General features: G+C 39.1%; 1 protein-coding gene across 11 annotated transcripts in view; it reads left to right on the top strand.

Annotated features, from left to right (window-relative positions):
* Nucleotides 1-15,768, top strand: part of SUCO (SUN domain containing ossification factor) — a 48,990-nt gene that overhangs the window by 11,656 nt on the left and 21,566 nt on the right. For 5 of the 11 annotated variants that reach the window (XM_056107373.1, XM_056107368.1, XM_056107371.1 and 2 more), the window contains exons 2-13: nucleotides 1,003-1,111; nucleotides 3,006-3,116; nucleotides 4,357-4,511; nucleotides 6,455-6,592; nucleotides 6,820-6,970; nucleotides 8,640-8,763; nucleotides 9,757-9,893; nucleotides 10,965-11,032; nucleotides 11,627-11,734; nucleotides 12,313-12,418; nucleotides 14,939-14,959; nucleotides 15,158-15,213. In XM_056107373.1, coding sequence (XP_055963348.1) covers nucleotides 1,003-1,111; nucleotides 3,006-3,116; nucleotides 4,357-4,511; nucleotides 6,455-6,592; nucleotides 6,820-6,970; nucleotides 8,640-8,763; nucleotides 9,757-9,893; nucleotides 10,965-11,032; nucleotides 11,627-11,734; nucleotides 12,313-12,418; nucleotides 14,939-14,959; nucleotides 15,158-15,213 — 1,284 coding nt within the window. The remainder of the gene's footprint in view (nucleotides 1-1,002; nucleotides 1,112-3,005; nucleotides 3,117-4,356; nucleotides 4,512-6,454; nucleotides 6,593-6,819; nucleotides 6,971-8,639; nucleotides 8,764-9,756; nucleotides 9,894-10,964; nucleotides 11,033-11,626; nucleotides 11,735-12,312; nucleotides 12,419-14,938; nucleotides 14,960-15,157; nucleotides 15,214-15,768) is intronic. The other 6 variants (XM_056107366.1, XM_056107369.1, XM_056107367.1 and 3 more) reach the window with 5 other exon arrangements.

Here is a 15,768-nt window from a genome sequence, read left to right on the forward strand (position 1 = left end):
TTTTTTTTTTTATGAAGTTCTGGTAGTTTGATCAAGCTAGTTCATGTAATACAAACCGTATGTTTCCTTAGTTTTTGTTCATTTTGTGAGAGGTAATTAAAATAGGAATCCATGATATTTTCTTATTCTGCCTCTACCAGTAGCATTAGTAGTCGTCATAATTGTTAGGAGGCCATATATTTATAATCAGTATATTTTTACCAATATAATAAATGTCATTTTCCTAAGTGGACAGTAATCACCACCTCCCTCCCAGGGTATTTTGAGGGATGATGGGGCACCTTCAGATTTTTTTTTTTTTTGTAAAGGCAGTAGATATCCAGGAAGGATGCTACATAATTTTTTTCCTGGAAAGGGGCGATAGGCCAAATCATTTTAGGCACCTTTAGTTTTGATTATCACTAGCACCTGATACTCTGAGGGGGTTAGCTTTTTGACAACTTTCTCTTTTTCTATGATAATTATCAGATGGGCTGGAGCAATAGCACAGCGGGTATGGTGTTTGCTTTGTACGTGGCTGACCCGGGTTCGATTCTTCCATCCCTCTCAGAGAGCCCGGCAAGCTACTGAGAGTATCCCGCCTGCACGGCAGAGCTGGGCAAGCTCCCGGTGGCGTATTCGAGATGCCAAAAACAGTAATAAGTAGTCTCACAATCGAGACGTTACTGGTGCCTGCTCGAGCAAAATCCATGAACAACGGGAGGACAGTGCTATGGTGCAATTATCAGATAACATAATCCTATTGTAAAATCTTCCCCTTTTACTTTCAAAAAATTCGTAAAGTCTTCCTTAGAGTGGTGATGAAAGTACTAAGTTTTTCCAAGGACTGAGTAAAAACCCCGTCTTCATCATTAAATTCTTCAGTTTTTAAGGGAAGTAGGATTGGAACCCTCCATCTGTTTTTATCGCCTCACGTGTTATCCTGTCGTCGGGAATATGCTAGCTTAACACTTTTTCCTTCCTTCTTTCTTTTTGGTGATGGTGATGGTGAATGTTTTGCAGGCTTCCCAGTTGGCATGTATGTTGTAAAGAAAGTTCTGCAGCTTCGTCTTATTACCCTCAAGATGACAGTTGTGCACTTGAAAATGAAGATGTACAGTTCCAGAAAAAGGTACTTTCGGTCAAGTTGATGTTGGAGACTGTCAGTTTTCTAAGACTTCCTGAACACTCCCCAAAACTAGTTTCTCAAATACCCTGGCACTTCTTGATGAGATTTTGTAATTTTACTTGCTAGTATCCGAGGTGTCACTGAGGCACTTTTGAAATTAAGATAGTTCTGAGATAGGTATTTATTCTTACTGTTTGTATTTAGAATGTCATAAACACCCTTATGTCGTCGCAGTAAAGAGAAAAATAGTGCTTTCTCAGAGAAGTGAAAACTAATGACTATTTTCAGTGCTCTCAGCTCTTAACAGAGCTGCTAAGGTAAATCCCAATTAGATGCTTGAAAGATTGTTAGAAATGAGAATTGATGGAGAGGGTCTGTATCTGTGGCTATGTGGTTTTGTGTAATTGAATGAAATGAATAGAAGCTGAATAACCTAAAAGTATCTGTTATTATTTTGTATTTAAGTGATAAAAGGTACGCATCAACTTAATTTGGTTTTTCCTCATCAGCCAACATGTTTTTTTAAGTTGTACCAATAATTATACTATTATACTGACTATAAAATATTCACAGTTTGTGTTCTATCCATTTCCCTAAGGAACCCTAATTTATGTTCAGATCGTTTTCAGTGTGTAGAAACAAGTGGTTTTGTTTTTGTTTTTGCTTTTTGGGTCACACTGGCGATGCTCAGGGGTTACTCCTGGCTTTGTGTTCAGGAATTACTCCTGGTGGTGGTCAGGGGACTGAATGGGATGCTGGGAATCGAACCTGGGCTTGGCTGCGTACAAGACAAATGCCTTTCCCACTGTACTATGGCTGCAATCCCCCAAGTGTTTTTAACTTACTAAATTTCATATTTTAACATTATGCAGATTGTTGCCTCTCACCCAATATTTAACAGACACCTTTACATGTTTGTAAGGTGCATCTTTGGAATAGCTGCATTTTGTATTCTATTGCATTGATAATTTATTATCATAATTAATATATTAATAATCTTTCTCTATACCTGGTGGTGCTCTGAGACTGCTCTTGGCTCTCTGCGAGGGGCTCATTCCCGGCGTGGCTCGGGGTCATGGGAACCCACGTCTATGTGCAGAGCTTGTCTTAGCCTGCTGTCTGTCCTGCCCTTTATCACTTTTTCATAAAATACTTCTCGCATGGTTTGCTGGTATGTGTGTGCATGTAGTGTTATGTGTTTGTGTAAACACACATACTTAAGTACCTGCTTTGATTTTTTTGCACAATACTTAGAGTGAGTTATTTAAATTGTGATGGCATTTACTTGATGGGGCCGGGCATTTCAAGTTCTGAAAGCCTGTTGAGTTTCTTTCCCCAACTAGTTTGGTTTTGCCCACAACTTGTAAGATTTAGATTGAATTTCTTCTTCAATGAAAAAACGGAAGTATTAGTTTTAGGAAACTTTTTTTCCTCGAACATTTTGGTCCCTACTTTGTGCTCTATATCAGTTTCGATAAACAAAGATTAATGCGAGCTTTGCTTCCGTGAAACTTAAAAGTTAGAAAATACATTTGAAGACATAAAGACATAAATCGTAACTTCAAAGTGAGTGACAAGAGAGATGACACAAAAATTCTTTGGGCATACATTTACCAAATATTTACTGAAATCTTAGTATGTAACACATAGTGCAACCTTATAATATGCTTATGAAGAAATGGGCTGAGGTTCTTGAGTTCATGGATTGTACATGTTAAGTTGTGGTGAGGAGGAGAGTGTAGGAAGCCACAGCAGGCGGATAAAGGGATAAAATGAGTCGGATGCATACGGGCTCATGTTTGGACTGTAAAGTATAGTGAGATGCACTATATTATTGCTTTAGGATTTTTGTTGTGAGACAATTTTATCAGTTAGTCATTTTCTTGTTGCAATATAGGATGAAAGAGAGGAACCTATCAATCCTGAATTGTTGGAAAAAGTGGGTTCAAACTTACCTGTTCCTCCAGAAGAACATAAATTAAAAGATGATTTCCTTGTGGATGGACAAGTAAGCTATTTTGCTTTGGTTTTTAATAGTATGCTCTCTAAACTATTTCATAAGATTAAAAACCCGTTTGACCACCGTAGTTTTTTTTTTTTTCCCCTTTTTGACGTACTATGCGACTGAAGACTGTTTTCCTGCTAGGAGTACTGCTTTTGAAGCAAGCTAAGAGTTAATAATAAATGCAATTATTCGTTTAAAATGAGAGTGTTCTGATATTTTGGTTCTGTTTTGCCTCATGCATCTTAGAGTCTGAAAGTCTTTTAGATTTTGGGATAATGTTTTTGTAGCCTATTATTTGTGTTTTCTTCCTGTGCCCATAATGACCCTCCTCTTCAGGATTCCTGCTTTCTCTCAGTTTGTGGTCTGTCTTTCCTTGGAACCCAGCACCAGTACCTCTCCTAGGACATTTATTTAGTATGCACTAAATGTTAGCCGTGTGCCAGACACTGGAAACATGAATACCAGGAGAAAATAGTCCTCAGCATGACACTGACAGTATAGAACGAAGCAGAGGGGACCTACCTTGAGTTGGTTGTAATGGTGATGCCATGATTAAAGCCTGGACAAACAGGATGGGCATTCAGAGGGAATAGCAAACTCTGTGATGCTGCTAGAGCTCGCCCACTAGAGTGTGTATAATGTGGAACTCAGATAATATCTTAGACAGGAAAAAGATGACCCAGACACTCAGGATTGTAGGAGTAGCAAGAGTCATGTGTTAGTTTGTAATGTTATTTTGTATACCTTGTCATTATACATCATATTCTAAACTGCTCAGGGGCAAGAACAAATGTTGTAGACTCTAATTTACAGAGGATTTCTATGCTAACTACTAGCATTGATTACAGTGAGAGGGAAATATTTATTGGTCCTGATAGGAAAGAAGAAACCTAAGTTCCTTTGTTCCAGTGTATGCAATGTTGTGAAAAGTGTGTAGCGCCTGCATTTCACTTTGTGTTGGGACAGGTCCTCCCAGGGGCGGTCAGAGGGCCATGTTAGGGCCACATGGGATGCCACGTGCATAGCATGCATTCCTACCCTCTGAGCCATCTCCTCAGCCCCACTGCCGGACTGCTTTCCAGTAGAAAGTACATTTTTAGGGCGATAGTGTTAGAGGCATTTCTGTGAAAGTCATTTTTCAGCAAGCATTCTTTATACTATCACTTTAGAAACGTAAACATTCAATCCTATTGTTACGTCATTTATTAATCTTAGCATTTACTGTGATTGTATTTCTAAATAGAATGCGGAACCCAAACAGTTAAGTCCGTCTGTGCTTGAGACACTCCCTATAGTGGATCTGCATGAAGATTCTTCCAGTATAGTTGTGGACAGTGAAAATATTGAAAATATCTCCAGCTCATCTACCTCAGAGATCACTCCAATCTCCAAGCTTGAGTAAGTCATTACAAAGCTAAGAAAAAGAATATTGCTGAATAATGTTGGTTGTTTTGCTATGCGCGAGGGATTGAATCCTGGACCTGATAGATGGAAGACATGAGATTTTCACTGAACCATATCCCCAACCTGACACATTTCTTTCCTTTTCTTTTGAAAGTTTACAATTAAATTTAAAATTTTTGGAATATATAGATTTAAGATTTCTCAATTTAGAAAATCTATAATATATTTCACAACGATTCAGAGAAAATATTAAAATTCCTTGTCTCAGTCCTATATTAATGAATTAATACATATGTAATGCACAGGACAATATGTGTTGCACAGTCAGGATATTTGTGTCAGGGTTGGGAGATAGCTCCAGCGGTAGAGAGTTTGAGACACCACAACATATTGCCCCCCCACCTGAGCACTCCTGGGTGTGACCCTCGTTGACCCCCAGCAAGTCCAGGCTCGAGTGTCACACTGCCAGACACAAGCATTGAACCTGCCTGCCTTTGCTTCCCTGAGTGGGCCCAAGCTGCTGGGGGTGGCCCCTATTTAAAAAGAAAGGAAAAAAAAAATATATATATATATGTTTATGTGTACGTGTCAGTAAATAACATTAACATTTCTTTCTATCGATATTACAGCAATTATTTTCTGTTTTCATTTTGTGGTCACACTCAGCAGTGCTCTTGACTTACTTCTGGCCCTGCATCATTCTTGGAGGTGCTTGGGGACCCTGTGTGGTGCTGGGGATTGAACAAGGATTGGACACACGCAAAGCTGTACTGTCTTACCTTACCTGCTGTACTCTCCCCTTACTTACTTACTCTTACTTACTTAATTACTCTAACTTACCTTCTGTACTGGGCTGGAGCGATAGCACAGAGGGTAGGGCGTTTGCCTTGCACGCAGCCATGTTGGCTGACCCGAGTTCGATTCCTCCGCCCCTGAGAGCCCGGCAAGCTCCCGAGAGTATCTCACCCGCACAGCAAAGCCTGGCAAGCTGCTCATGACGTATTCGATATGCCAAACACAGTAACAAGTCTCATGATGGAGACATTACTGGGCCCGCTCGAGAAAATCGATGAACAACGGGAGGACCGTGACCTGCTGTACTATCTCCCCAGCTAACAGCAAGTTTTAAACACTTGTTCTCACCATGTAAGGGACTGACAAAGGAGTAGTAGACATACTTAGAAACTATGATGGTAATTAACACTTTAAAATTCTAAAATATTCCAGAAAGAATTTAGGACTAAATACTGTATATAGGAATGGTACCATTTCTTTTTTCATTATCTTGAACATGACTAAATAGTGACTTGAAAGTAATGCAGGGAGAACTACTTACGTGTGTCTGATCTGGGTTTGATTCTCGGCACCCCATATGGTTTGCCAAGTATTGTCAGGACTGATCCCTGAGCATAGCCTGGTGTGACACTCCCTGTTCTCCCTCCTTTCCCCCCCCCCCCAAGAAAGTTAGACCAGATCATTAAATTTTATTTTTGACAAAAATGCTAACCTATGTTTTGGTTTTAAAATTTGGTAACTAGCTATTTGGAAGCCAACAAAAATTAACAGATCAAGAGTCATTAGTTGATTGTACATGATCTAAAATAAGTGAATTCTTGAAAGTGTTTTCCAGCGCTTTAAAGCATTGTTCTAGGGGCTGGAGCGATATCACAGTGGGGAGGGTGTTTGCCTTGCACGAGGCCAATACGAGTTCGATTTCCAGCATCTCATATGGTCTCCCGAGCACTGCCAGGAGTAACACCTGAGTGCAGAGCCAGGAGTAACCCCTGTGCATGGCTGGGTGTGACCCAAAAAGGAACACATAAATAAAGCTTTGTTCTGTAGATTAGATTGTGTCGTGAAAATCATTAATTTGTGCTATAAAATTTTTAACTTGTCCATTAAGTTGCCAGATTCTTTTTTTTTTTTCTAATTTTTAGTGAAATAGAAAAATCTGGTACTATTCCTCTAGCCAAGCCTGGTGAAACAGAGCAGGCTGAGACTGACTGTGATGTTGGTGAGGCCCTGGACGCTAGTGCTCCTGCTGACCAGCCTGCCTTTGTCAGTGCTACTGAAAGGTGGGTGTGGAGAGTTGTTTGTTCTTTGTGGTTCTGTAATGACACCATTCAAAACCTCCCGTTTGAATCAACTTCGGTGTGTGCTGAGTTCTATTTTATGACCTGAGAAAAAGCTGATCCCTTCTGCTCTTTTCTTGGTTGCTTTGTATGTGATAATTATATCCCTTTAAAATGTGTAGACACTGTGTGTCTAAAATTGTTTATATGTCTTTTGATTTCTCAAATAGCCTTGTTGGCCAGCATATAGAAAATGTATCATCTTCACATGGCAGAGGAAAAATAACAAAATCAGAATTTGAATCAAAAGTTTCAGGAAGTGAGCAGGATGGTGGTGATTCAAAACCTTCATTGAATGTTTCAGATAATCTAAAAAACGAGGTAGGTAAATAACGTCCTCTCTTATTTTATGGTACGGTGCTTTAAAAAATAATAGTTGTTTTCTTGTAATTTGTTAACCATATTTTCCATGAAATTGGGAGTTGAGTAATGACTGATGAATATGGAACTCATGAAAACTTTCTCCTGAGAGCAAATGGTTACTATGTTGTTGCAGCAAGTGGATTCCAGGTCATTAAATGGTTTCCTCCTACTCCCAGCTGTTTGATACCAGATACATAAAGCACTTATTTATGCAGTTTCCTAGAGATTGATTTAGAAGAGGTAACTATTAAAATTAAGAATCTTCAGAATCTAAGTTAGCTTAATCATACAGGTTAAATTTAGGCTCTCAAGCCAGAAGAATTTTAACGGGAAATCCTACTATTTGTTTGCAAAGTGCATTGCAACTGTACCCGCTTGTATTGAAGAGTATGATCCTTATTATAAGGACAGGATCTGGCCTCATGTAGCAGTTTCACTTTCTTTTTCCTTCTGCTTTCTCCTTGGACTTTGTGAACAAGCTTGTATATAATTTTCTGGAGAGATAATGACAGGAGATTAGGCTGCCTTCAGGTGAAAGAGATGCTGGGGTCATAATGCCCTTTTTTGTAGTCTGGGGATTGAAGCTGGGTGAAAGGTCAGTGTTGTCGGGCCTGGAGTGATGTGGTCAGGGGTGCTTGCCCACATCGCCTTGTATGCCACAGATCCCAGTTGGATCCCTGTTTGATCCCTAGCTCCACATGTGGTCCTTGAAAGAATTAAGCGAGGACTGAGCCCTGGTACCACTGGGTGTAGCCCATAAACCCCACCGCACCCCCGCAAAGGAAGGGCAGGGAATATGTTACTGAGCTGCCCTGGGCCCCGGAATGAAAAAGGTGACAGTCTCTATGAAGTGAACAGAAACACAACACATAGGAGGGGTAACGCATCCACATCGGTGCCTTTCTTGTTTCATTCTTCTCCAGCTCTCTTTCGTTATTTGTAGTGAGTCTGTACACACAGCTAACAGACACCATCCTGCAGACTGTTATCTCTGGACCAACTCTTGTTTTCTAGAATGCTCCTTAGAAGTAGAGAAATTCCACTTTGTATAGTTCAGCATCTTGAAGAACTCATATTCATAACAAAACCAAATCAAGAATATATTATGGTTCACTTACTAGAAACTACAAGCATAGTGTTAGACAAATATTGCAAGTATCTCGTCTGGAGCTTTCGATTGTCAAATATGAAATTCAAGGGGCTGTGGAGGGGGTACAGTATGCTTGCCTTGCATGTGGCTGACCTGGGTTTAATCCCCAGCACTCTATATGGTTCTTCCCCGTTCAGTCAGGACTAATTCCTGATCACAGAGACTGGAGTAAACTCTGAGTGCTGCCAGTTACAGCCCACAAACAAAAAAATGAACAATTCAGGCCTGATGTCCTGTTTGTAGGTGAGCTTGTTCTTTGTGTTAGCTTACTGAAGCTGTTCTTGGATACCTGGGGAGATGGGTTTGTGAGTCTTTCCTTTGAGTAGAACCAGAAACTTTTTTTTAACCTTATTTTTAAAAGCAGTAATTCATTATTAAATAGGACTTTAATTTGACAATTATTTTTGTTTACTCATAATTAATTGATTTCTTTGTGTTCTTTGAATGTTGAAGTCTCTTTTCTTTTTGGTCTTTCAGAGTTCTGATCATCCAAAACCAGGAGAAATGCACCCTGCATCTGTAGCAAGCCCCAAAGACCCAGAAGCAATACCAACTTTTGATGAATGGAAGAAAAAAGTCATGGAAGTAGAAAAAGAAAAAAGTAAGGAAACAGGCATTCTTTTTCTTTTTCTTTTTTTTCTTTAAGGAATTGGTTTAAATTTGCTTTCTTCCCTTCGGGGCTGGAGAGAGAGTGCAGCAGATCACTTGCCTTGCAGTCTGCCTTGCATGCAAGTTGCCCTGACCTCAGTTCGATTCCCAGCATCCCGTATGGTTCTCTGAGCACTGCCAGGATTAACTCCTGAGTACAGAAACAGGAGTAACCCTGAGCAATTGCAAGGGTATGGCTCACCTCTCCCCAACTCCCACCCTCCGCAAAAAAAAAAAAAAAAAAAAAGCTTTATTCCCTTCATTTTGTAAAGTTAAACTCTTGTAAACTGTGTGTGTGTGTGTGTGTGTGTGTGTGTGTGTGTGTGTGTATGGGGGGAGTGGGGAGAGGGATGATTTGTATTGGACCCACCTGACTATGCTCAGGACTTACTCCTGACTGTGTGCTCAGGGTTTCCTCCTAGCAGTGCTCAGGGGGCCGTGCCGTGAATCAAACTGGGGTCAGCCACATGCAAGACAAGCAGCCCTTGACCCCAGATGATATCTCTCCATCCCCTCATCCCCTCAAGTTTAGAGTTGTAAAATCTTGAAAACTAAAGAAGTTGCACCGGAGTGTTGCATTGTCTTTATTCTTTCGTAAAATGAATCAAAGTTAAGAATTCTTAACAATAGGGTTAGAGACTGAAGGCTAACATTCATTTATTAGTAGAATAAGACCATATGCAAAATGCTTTGAATCTCGTGAACCAACTTCAATTTCTGAGTTTTATTACTTAGACATAATTCAACTGATATTGGCTTATGTCATTTATTGGGGATATTTTATTTTAAAGCTGTTGAATTAAGTATTTTGAATTTCTGTTAGATTTAAAAAATACTTTTGGAACCATTGAGGTCTGTTTTCTAGATAGTAGCCTGTTGCTTTGGAGATGATTGTGTTGCTGGGGGTGTTCATAACAGTAATTATCGCCTGTATGTTTATAATAAGGTTTGTCTGCAGGTCAGTCAATGCATCCATCTTCTAATGGAGGTCTCCATGCCTCAAAAAAGGTCCAGAAAAATCGAAATAACTATGCTTCAGTAGAATGTGGTGCCAAAATTTTAGCAGCTAATCCAGAAGCCAAGGTACTTAAGTATAAAATTTCTCTCTTCCTACACACCATTCGCACGCACACACACACACACAGAACTGGTATTTTTAATATATAAGTAATGGTGTGCTTGAAACTATAGCATGAGGTGCTTTCTCATTTCACTTAAAATCAGGATTCCACCATTAAGGTTGTTTTCTTGTCGTTTGGACAAATGTACAATGATCCACTATTACAATAAATATATGGTATAATTTTACTGTCCTCAAAATTCCTCAGTCCTCTCTTTTTTTTTTATTTTCATATATGTCTTTTCACAGTATCATAGATCATATTAGACCCATACAATACAGAGCCTTCTCCGATTGTCTTCTTTTACTTAGTAATGTGAATTTGAGTTGCCCGTTTGTTTCTTTTTAACATAGAGTGGTATTTCATTGTCTTGGATACATTGTCGTTTTATCAGTTCACTCCTAAAGGACATATAATCTTTTTCCAGCATCGTCGTCGTCATCATCATCATCATTATTATTTTATTGGATCACAGTGAGATATACAGTTACAAAGTTGTTCATGATTGGGTGTCAGTTACATAATGTCCGACACTTGTCCTTTCACCAGTGTACATTTTTAATTTCTCTCTTACCCTTCCACCCCACTGCTAACATTATCATCACCATCACCATCATTATTATTTTGCAGTGCTGAGTATTCAACACTATTGAGCTACCTTCAAAATTCTTTTTTAACTTTTAAAACTTGTATGAAAGTTTTTTGTTTATTTTTATTTTGGGCCACACTTGGCGGTACCCAGGGCTTATTCCTGGCTCTGCGCTCGGGAATTAACTCCTGACCATATAGGAAGCTGGGAATCAAACCCGCATTAGCCAAGAGCAAGGCAAAGTGCCCTCCTCTCTCTCTACTGTCTCTCCAGCCCCACCTGTATAAAATTTTAAAAATTTAATCCAAAAGCCATTCTTAGTATTATTTATAGAAATTTTAGTTATTTCTCTGCCTGTTGCCCACAAGAGTGTTTTTATCTTAAAGCTAGCTTGACAGTTGAAATTTCCCTGATGTAATTTCTTCTCTTCCCTCTCAAAAACAGAGTACATCTGCTATTCTTATAGAAAACATGGATCTTTATATGTTGAATCCTTGCAGCACTAAAATTTGGTAAGTAATATAAAACTCCAGTGAAGCATGTTCTGCAGGTGCATTGCTATTTTAAGCTTTCATATTAGGGTTAGGTTGATTCCTTTATGTTTTCACTTAATAAACGTTTAAACTTGAATGTTGCCAGCACTGTGTGTATCTTAGGTCATAGGTTAAAAAAGTTCTGGACAAAATGCTGCCCTTTTTGTTTCCCCCCTTCTTGTGCCATACCTGTTGGTTCTTGGGACTTAATTCTGGCTTTGTGCTCAGGGGTCACTCTTGGAGGTACTTGAGGGACTGACCTCATATACAGTACTGGATATCAAACCAGGTTAACTGCATGCAGGATAGCATCTTAACCCCTGTAGTGCCAAATGTTTTTAAAATGTGGACAGAAATCATGTCTTGCTCTATTAGTGTTTTTACCCCTCAAGTGATGTCGTTGGTTAAGTTCTTAAAAGGTGTTCTCTTATAGGTTAGACTGCAAGCTGTCCTTCCTTGTACTTTTAAGTGAGGAACTCGGTGGATGTCTAGTATATGCATACTGTTAATATGTCATAACTAATGTTAACTTATTTATGTTTGTTCCACTAAATAATTGTCTTCTTTTCAAAGGTTTGTTATTGAACTTTGTGAACCAATTCAAGTAAAACAACTTGATATTGCAAATTATGAACTCTTTTCTTCTACTCCTAAAGACTTTCTGGTGTCTATCAGTGACAGGTAAATTCTTGTCCTGTTTCATTTTGATTTTGGGCCACACCAGCCATGTTCAGGGGTTATTCCTGGCTCTGTGCTCAGGGGCCATATTAGGTGCCAGGGATTGAACCCATTACCCTGTGTAAGGTGAGCACCCTACCCCCTATATTGTCTCTCCAGCGCTGTGGCAGGCAGGTCAGTTCAGTGGCTCGTTTCTACAGTTGATGTTGGACCTACAGAATAAGTATATTAAGCTGGGTTAGTGTTTAGGGCTTTGATCACTTTATTTATTTTTTTGTATAAGGGTTTTTTTTTCTTTTCTTTCTGGGTCACACCCGGCTTTGCACAGGGGTTTCTTTGGTTCATGCACTCAGGAATTACTCCTGGCGGTGCTTGGGGGACCCTCTGGGATGCTGGGAATCGAACGTGGGTCGGCCGCATGCAAGACAAACGCCCTACCCGCTGTGCTATTGCTCCAGCCCCGATCACTGTTTATTTACTCAAAGTTGAAGTAAAAAGACACAGGATATGTTTTGAGTATGTAATGGAGTGTTTCATTGTGTAGAGTATGAGCTTTTAAAAGTTTTCTTTTCTTTTTTTAGATATCCCACAAACAAGTGGATTAAGCTGGGTACTTTCCATGGTAGAGATGAGAGGAATGTTCAGAGTTTCCCTTTAGATGAACAGATGTATGCAAAATATGTGAAGGTAATGTCTGTACTTTCAGAGCTATATTCTAGAATGAAAACTTACCAAGTATTCTGACTCTTTACCTCATTTCACTTGTTAAAAAGTCAAAAAAAATTTAGAATGTACTTACTGCAGCTTTAATTTTATAATTCTTACTTGGAATTTATTTTTTTTACTGAGATAGATATTAATCCATTACTATTTGTCTAGCTGAAAAAAGACCAGATTTTTTTATATTCTGATAAAATTTCAAACTATCACTCTAAATTTTCTTTGAGTCTTTACTTGAAATATTATCTTTATATTACTTTATAACTTTTCTTTGTTTCAAAATCATTCTGCTGATAATTCCTCAGAGATTTGACTTCAAATCTGACTGAGGTTATTTCCATTTTACTATCCAATTATGTATCATTGCAGTTTTTGCCTTTTTGTATGTTCAAGTGAAGATATTCAGTGTCAATATTTCAAAGTAAAATTTTAGACATTCTGTGTCACTGTCCTCCACGAGAGTTGAGGTAGATTTATCTACCAAAATACAGTTACTCCTCTTGAATTGGGCTCACTATCGAGGAATTTCTCTTCCTATTCCACACCTCTTCATCTTTAAAACTTGCTAGCCCCTCAAGCACCTCTGCTAATAATCATGACCTTTGGAATCACAGCAGTTCTCATTTCTGGCTTTTCTTCTTTAAATATGAAAACCTGTAGCTGATTAATTATCTTCTGGGATTTTACTGTCTTTTATAAGCATGTATTAAATTGACTTCTCTGGGTAAACTTGTAGTATTCCTAGCTTCAGAATAAATATGCTGAATTTTTTTAAATTAACTGGATAATTCAGAAGTGCTCAAAAAGTACATTTTCAGTTTTTTTTTTTAAAAAGATACTGAAACATAATTGTTTCATTACCTTTTCATTTAGCACAACTTCTACATTGTTAGTAAGGGAAAAAGTTTAAAAGTAGCTGTTGGTACAAATTAAAATGACTCACATATTGAGAAATAGTCCAAACACCAAGTGTCCACCATCTACATTCTAATAATGGAAGCACATAGGTGGTATAAAATTTGCCTAGACCGTTCCCCACCCTGTTCCTTTAAAAAATTGGGGGGAGGTGCAATGGCACATCTGGCTGTGCTCAGGGTTTACTCCTGGCTAGCTTTGTGCTGAGGATTCACACTGGGCGGGCTTGGGGGACCTTATGAGGTGCTGGGAATCAAACCCAGGTTGGCTGCATACAAGGCAAGCACCTTGCCTGTGTACCATCTCTCCGGTCTCCTGATTCTTTTTTTTTTTTTTTTTTTTTTTTTTGTGGGGGCAGCCACACCTGGCTATGCTCAGTGCTTGTTTCTGATTCTGTTCTCAGAGGTCACTCTTATTTCTTGGAGGACCAGATGGAGTGCCAGGCTAGCCACATGGAAGGCAAGTGCCTTCTTTCACCCTGTACTGTCTCTTGGAGTCTCTCCATCTGCAGTGCTGGGGATTTACCTGGGCTTGGCTGCGTTCAAGACAAGTGCCTTGACCCTTGTACTGCCCTGTTTATGGTGGAGACTAGAACATTTGAATTACTAGTTTTCTTAACAAGCAAACTTTTACAGTAGAGTTAAGCCAAGAACAATTATATTTTCTTCTGATTTTTAGTTTGTGGTGATATTACTTAAGCTTACCTGATTGCTTTTAGTTTTTTGTTTTGTTTTTGGGCCATATCTGGTGGTCGTGTGGGTTTACCCCTGGCTCTCTGTTTACGGATCACTCCTTGAGGCAGTTGGTGGACCATATGGGATGCTGAGAATTGAGCCCAGATATGCCTTCTGTGTGTAGGGCAAACACCCTGCTCACCATTCTTTTGCTCCAGCCTGCTTACCTATTTTTCTTTTTTATCCCAAAGGAACTGAACCTAGAATATACAGACTCACTTTTTAATACTTATATTTTAAAAGTGAATTGATGTTTGTTTGTGTGTATGTATATCCATATATACTTAAAACACACACATATATTTATATCTGGGTTTTTTTTTTAAAAGCTTTACTTGAAACAATGTGGCATGCCAAAATTTTTTTCTTTCCCTAAAACAGTTTGCATAAAACAGTATATAGGAATAATCACAAATAAATGCTATATCATAACTTATTTGTTAATGTTTCAACCAAATATATGGGTTTAGATATCCACTATGTATCATAAATTCATATATACATGTATATGATACGTATCTACTTTTAATAGAAGACAAAGATTTGTAGATGACATAAAATAGCGGATTTTAGGTTGTTTAATAATCTTAAAGTTAGTTTATTTCATTATAGTTACTCTATTTTCTAGTCGTATTTTCTAGGTAGAAATTTAAACAATTGCTTTTACTTATTCCGAAAAAACTCCAGAATTTTATGAGTACTACAATGTTATCCATCACTGTATATTGCTTTCTGTAATTTAATTATACAACAGAATCTAGAAATATTAAATGTTGCTTATGGCATGTTACTCGGACTTTGAACTGATTCCTTTTTCTTTTCCTTTTTCTTGCTTCAGATGTTCATCAAGTACCTAAAGGTTAGCAGCCTTCTCTTTGCGGTACTGAATGACAGGGCTGGCTTATTACTGCATGGCAAAAACACAACTTGACAAGTACTGCCTTTGGGGGTTGAGGGCCTTATCTTAGAAACGGTACAGGGAGAGTCCAGCTGGAGGAGCCATACCTGACCCCGCCCACACTTGCGCTCCCCACCCTTACGCGCTCTCGTTCTGTAGGTGGAGCTGGTCTCGCATTTTGGATCAGAGCACTTTTGTCCACTCAGCCTTATAAGGTAAATCAGAACAAAGTCCGTCTACTGACTGTGATTTCAAAATGAAATCCGCTCTTCTTAATGTGAAAAAGTAGGGTTTTGGGGGGGTTTTTTGGGGGGGTGTGCACACCTCGCTGTGCGCAGGGCTTCCTCCTGGCTCTGTGCTCAGGGATCACTCATGGCAGGCTCAGGGGACCCGATGGGTGACTGGAATTGAACCCGGGTTGGACTCAAGACAAGTGCCTTAACCACTGTACTATCTTTCCAGCTTAAAAAGTAATTTTCTGTTAGATGAAATAGAGATGTTAAATGTTTGTTTCCGGAGGCTGGAGAGATAGTACAGTGAGTAGGGCACTTGCTTTGCACCTAGCTAACCAAGGTTTGATTCCCAGCACCTGCCCGGAGTAAACCCTGAGGATGTTGTATATATATTTCTTCTCAAAAAATGACATTCGGCTGGGGGTATAGCTCCGCGTTTGGCACTTGGCCTTATGCTCTTAGCACTTGCTTTATGTCTGTGAGGCCCCGTGTAGCACTTCAGAAAGGAAAACCAAAAACCAATAGCCTTTCAGTTTA

The sequence above is a fragment of the Sorex fumeus genome, unplaced genomic scaffold (assembly GCF_029834395.1).
Source record: "Sorex fumeus unplaced genomic scaffold, SorFum_2.1 ptg000164l, whole genome shotgun sequence".
Taxonomy (NCBI): Eukaryota; Metazoa; Chordata; class Mammalia; order Eulipotyphla; family Soricidae; genus Sorex; species Sorex fumeus.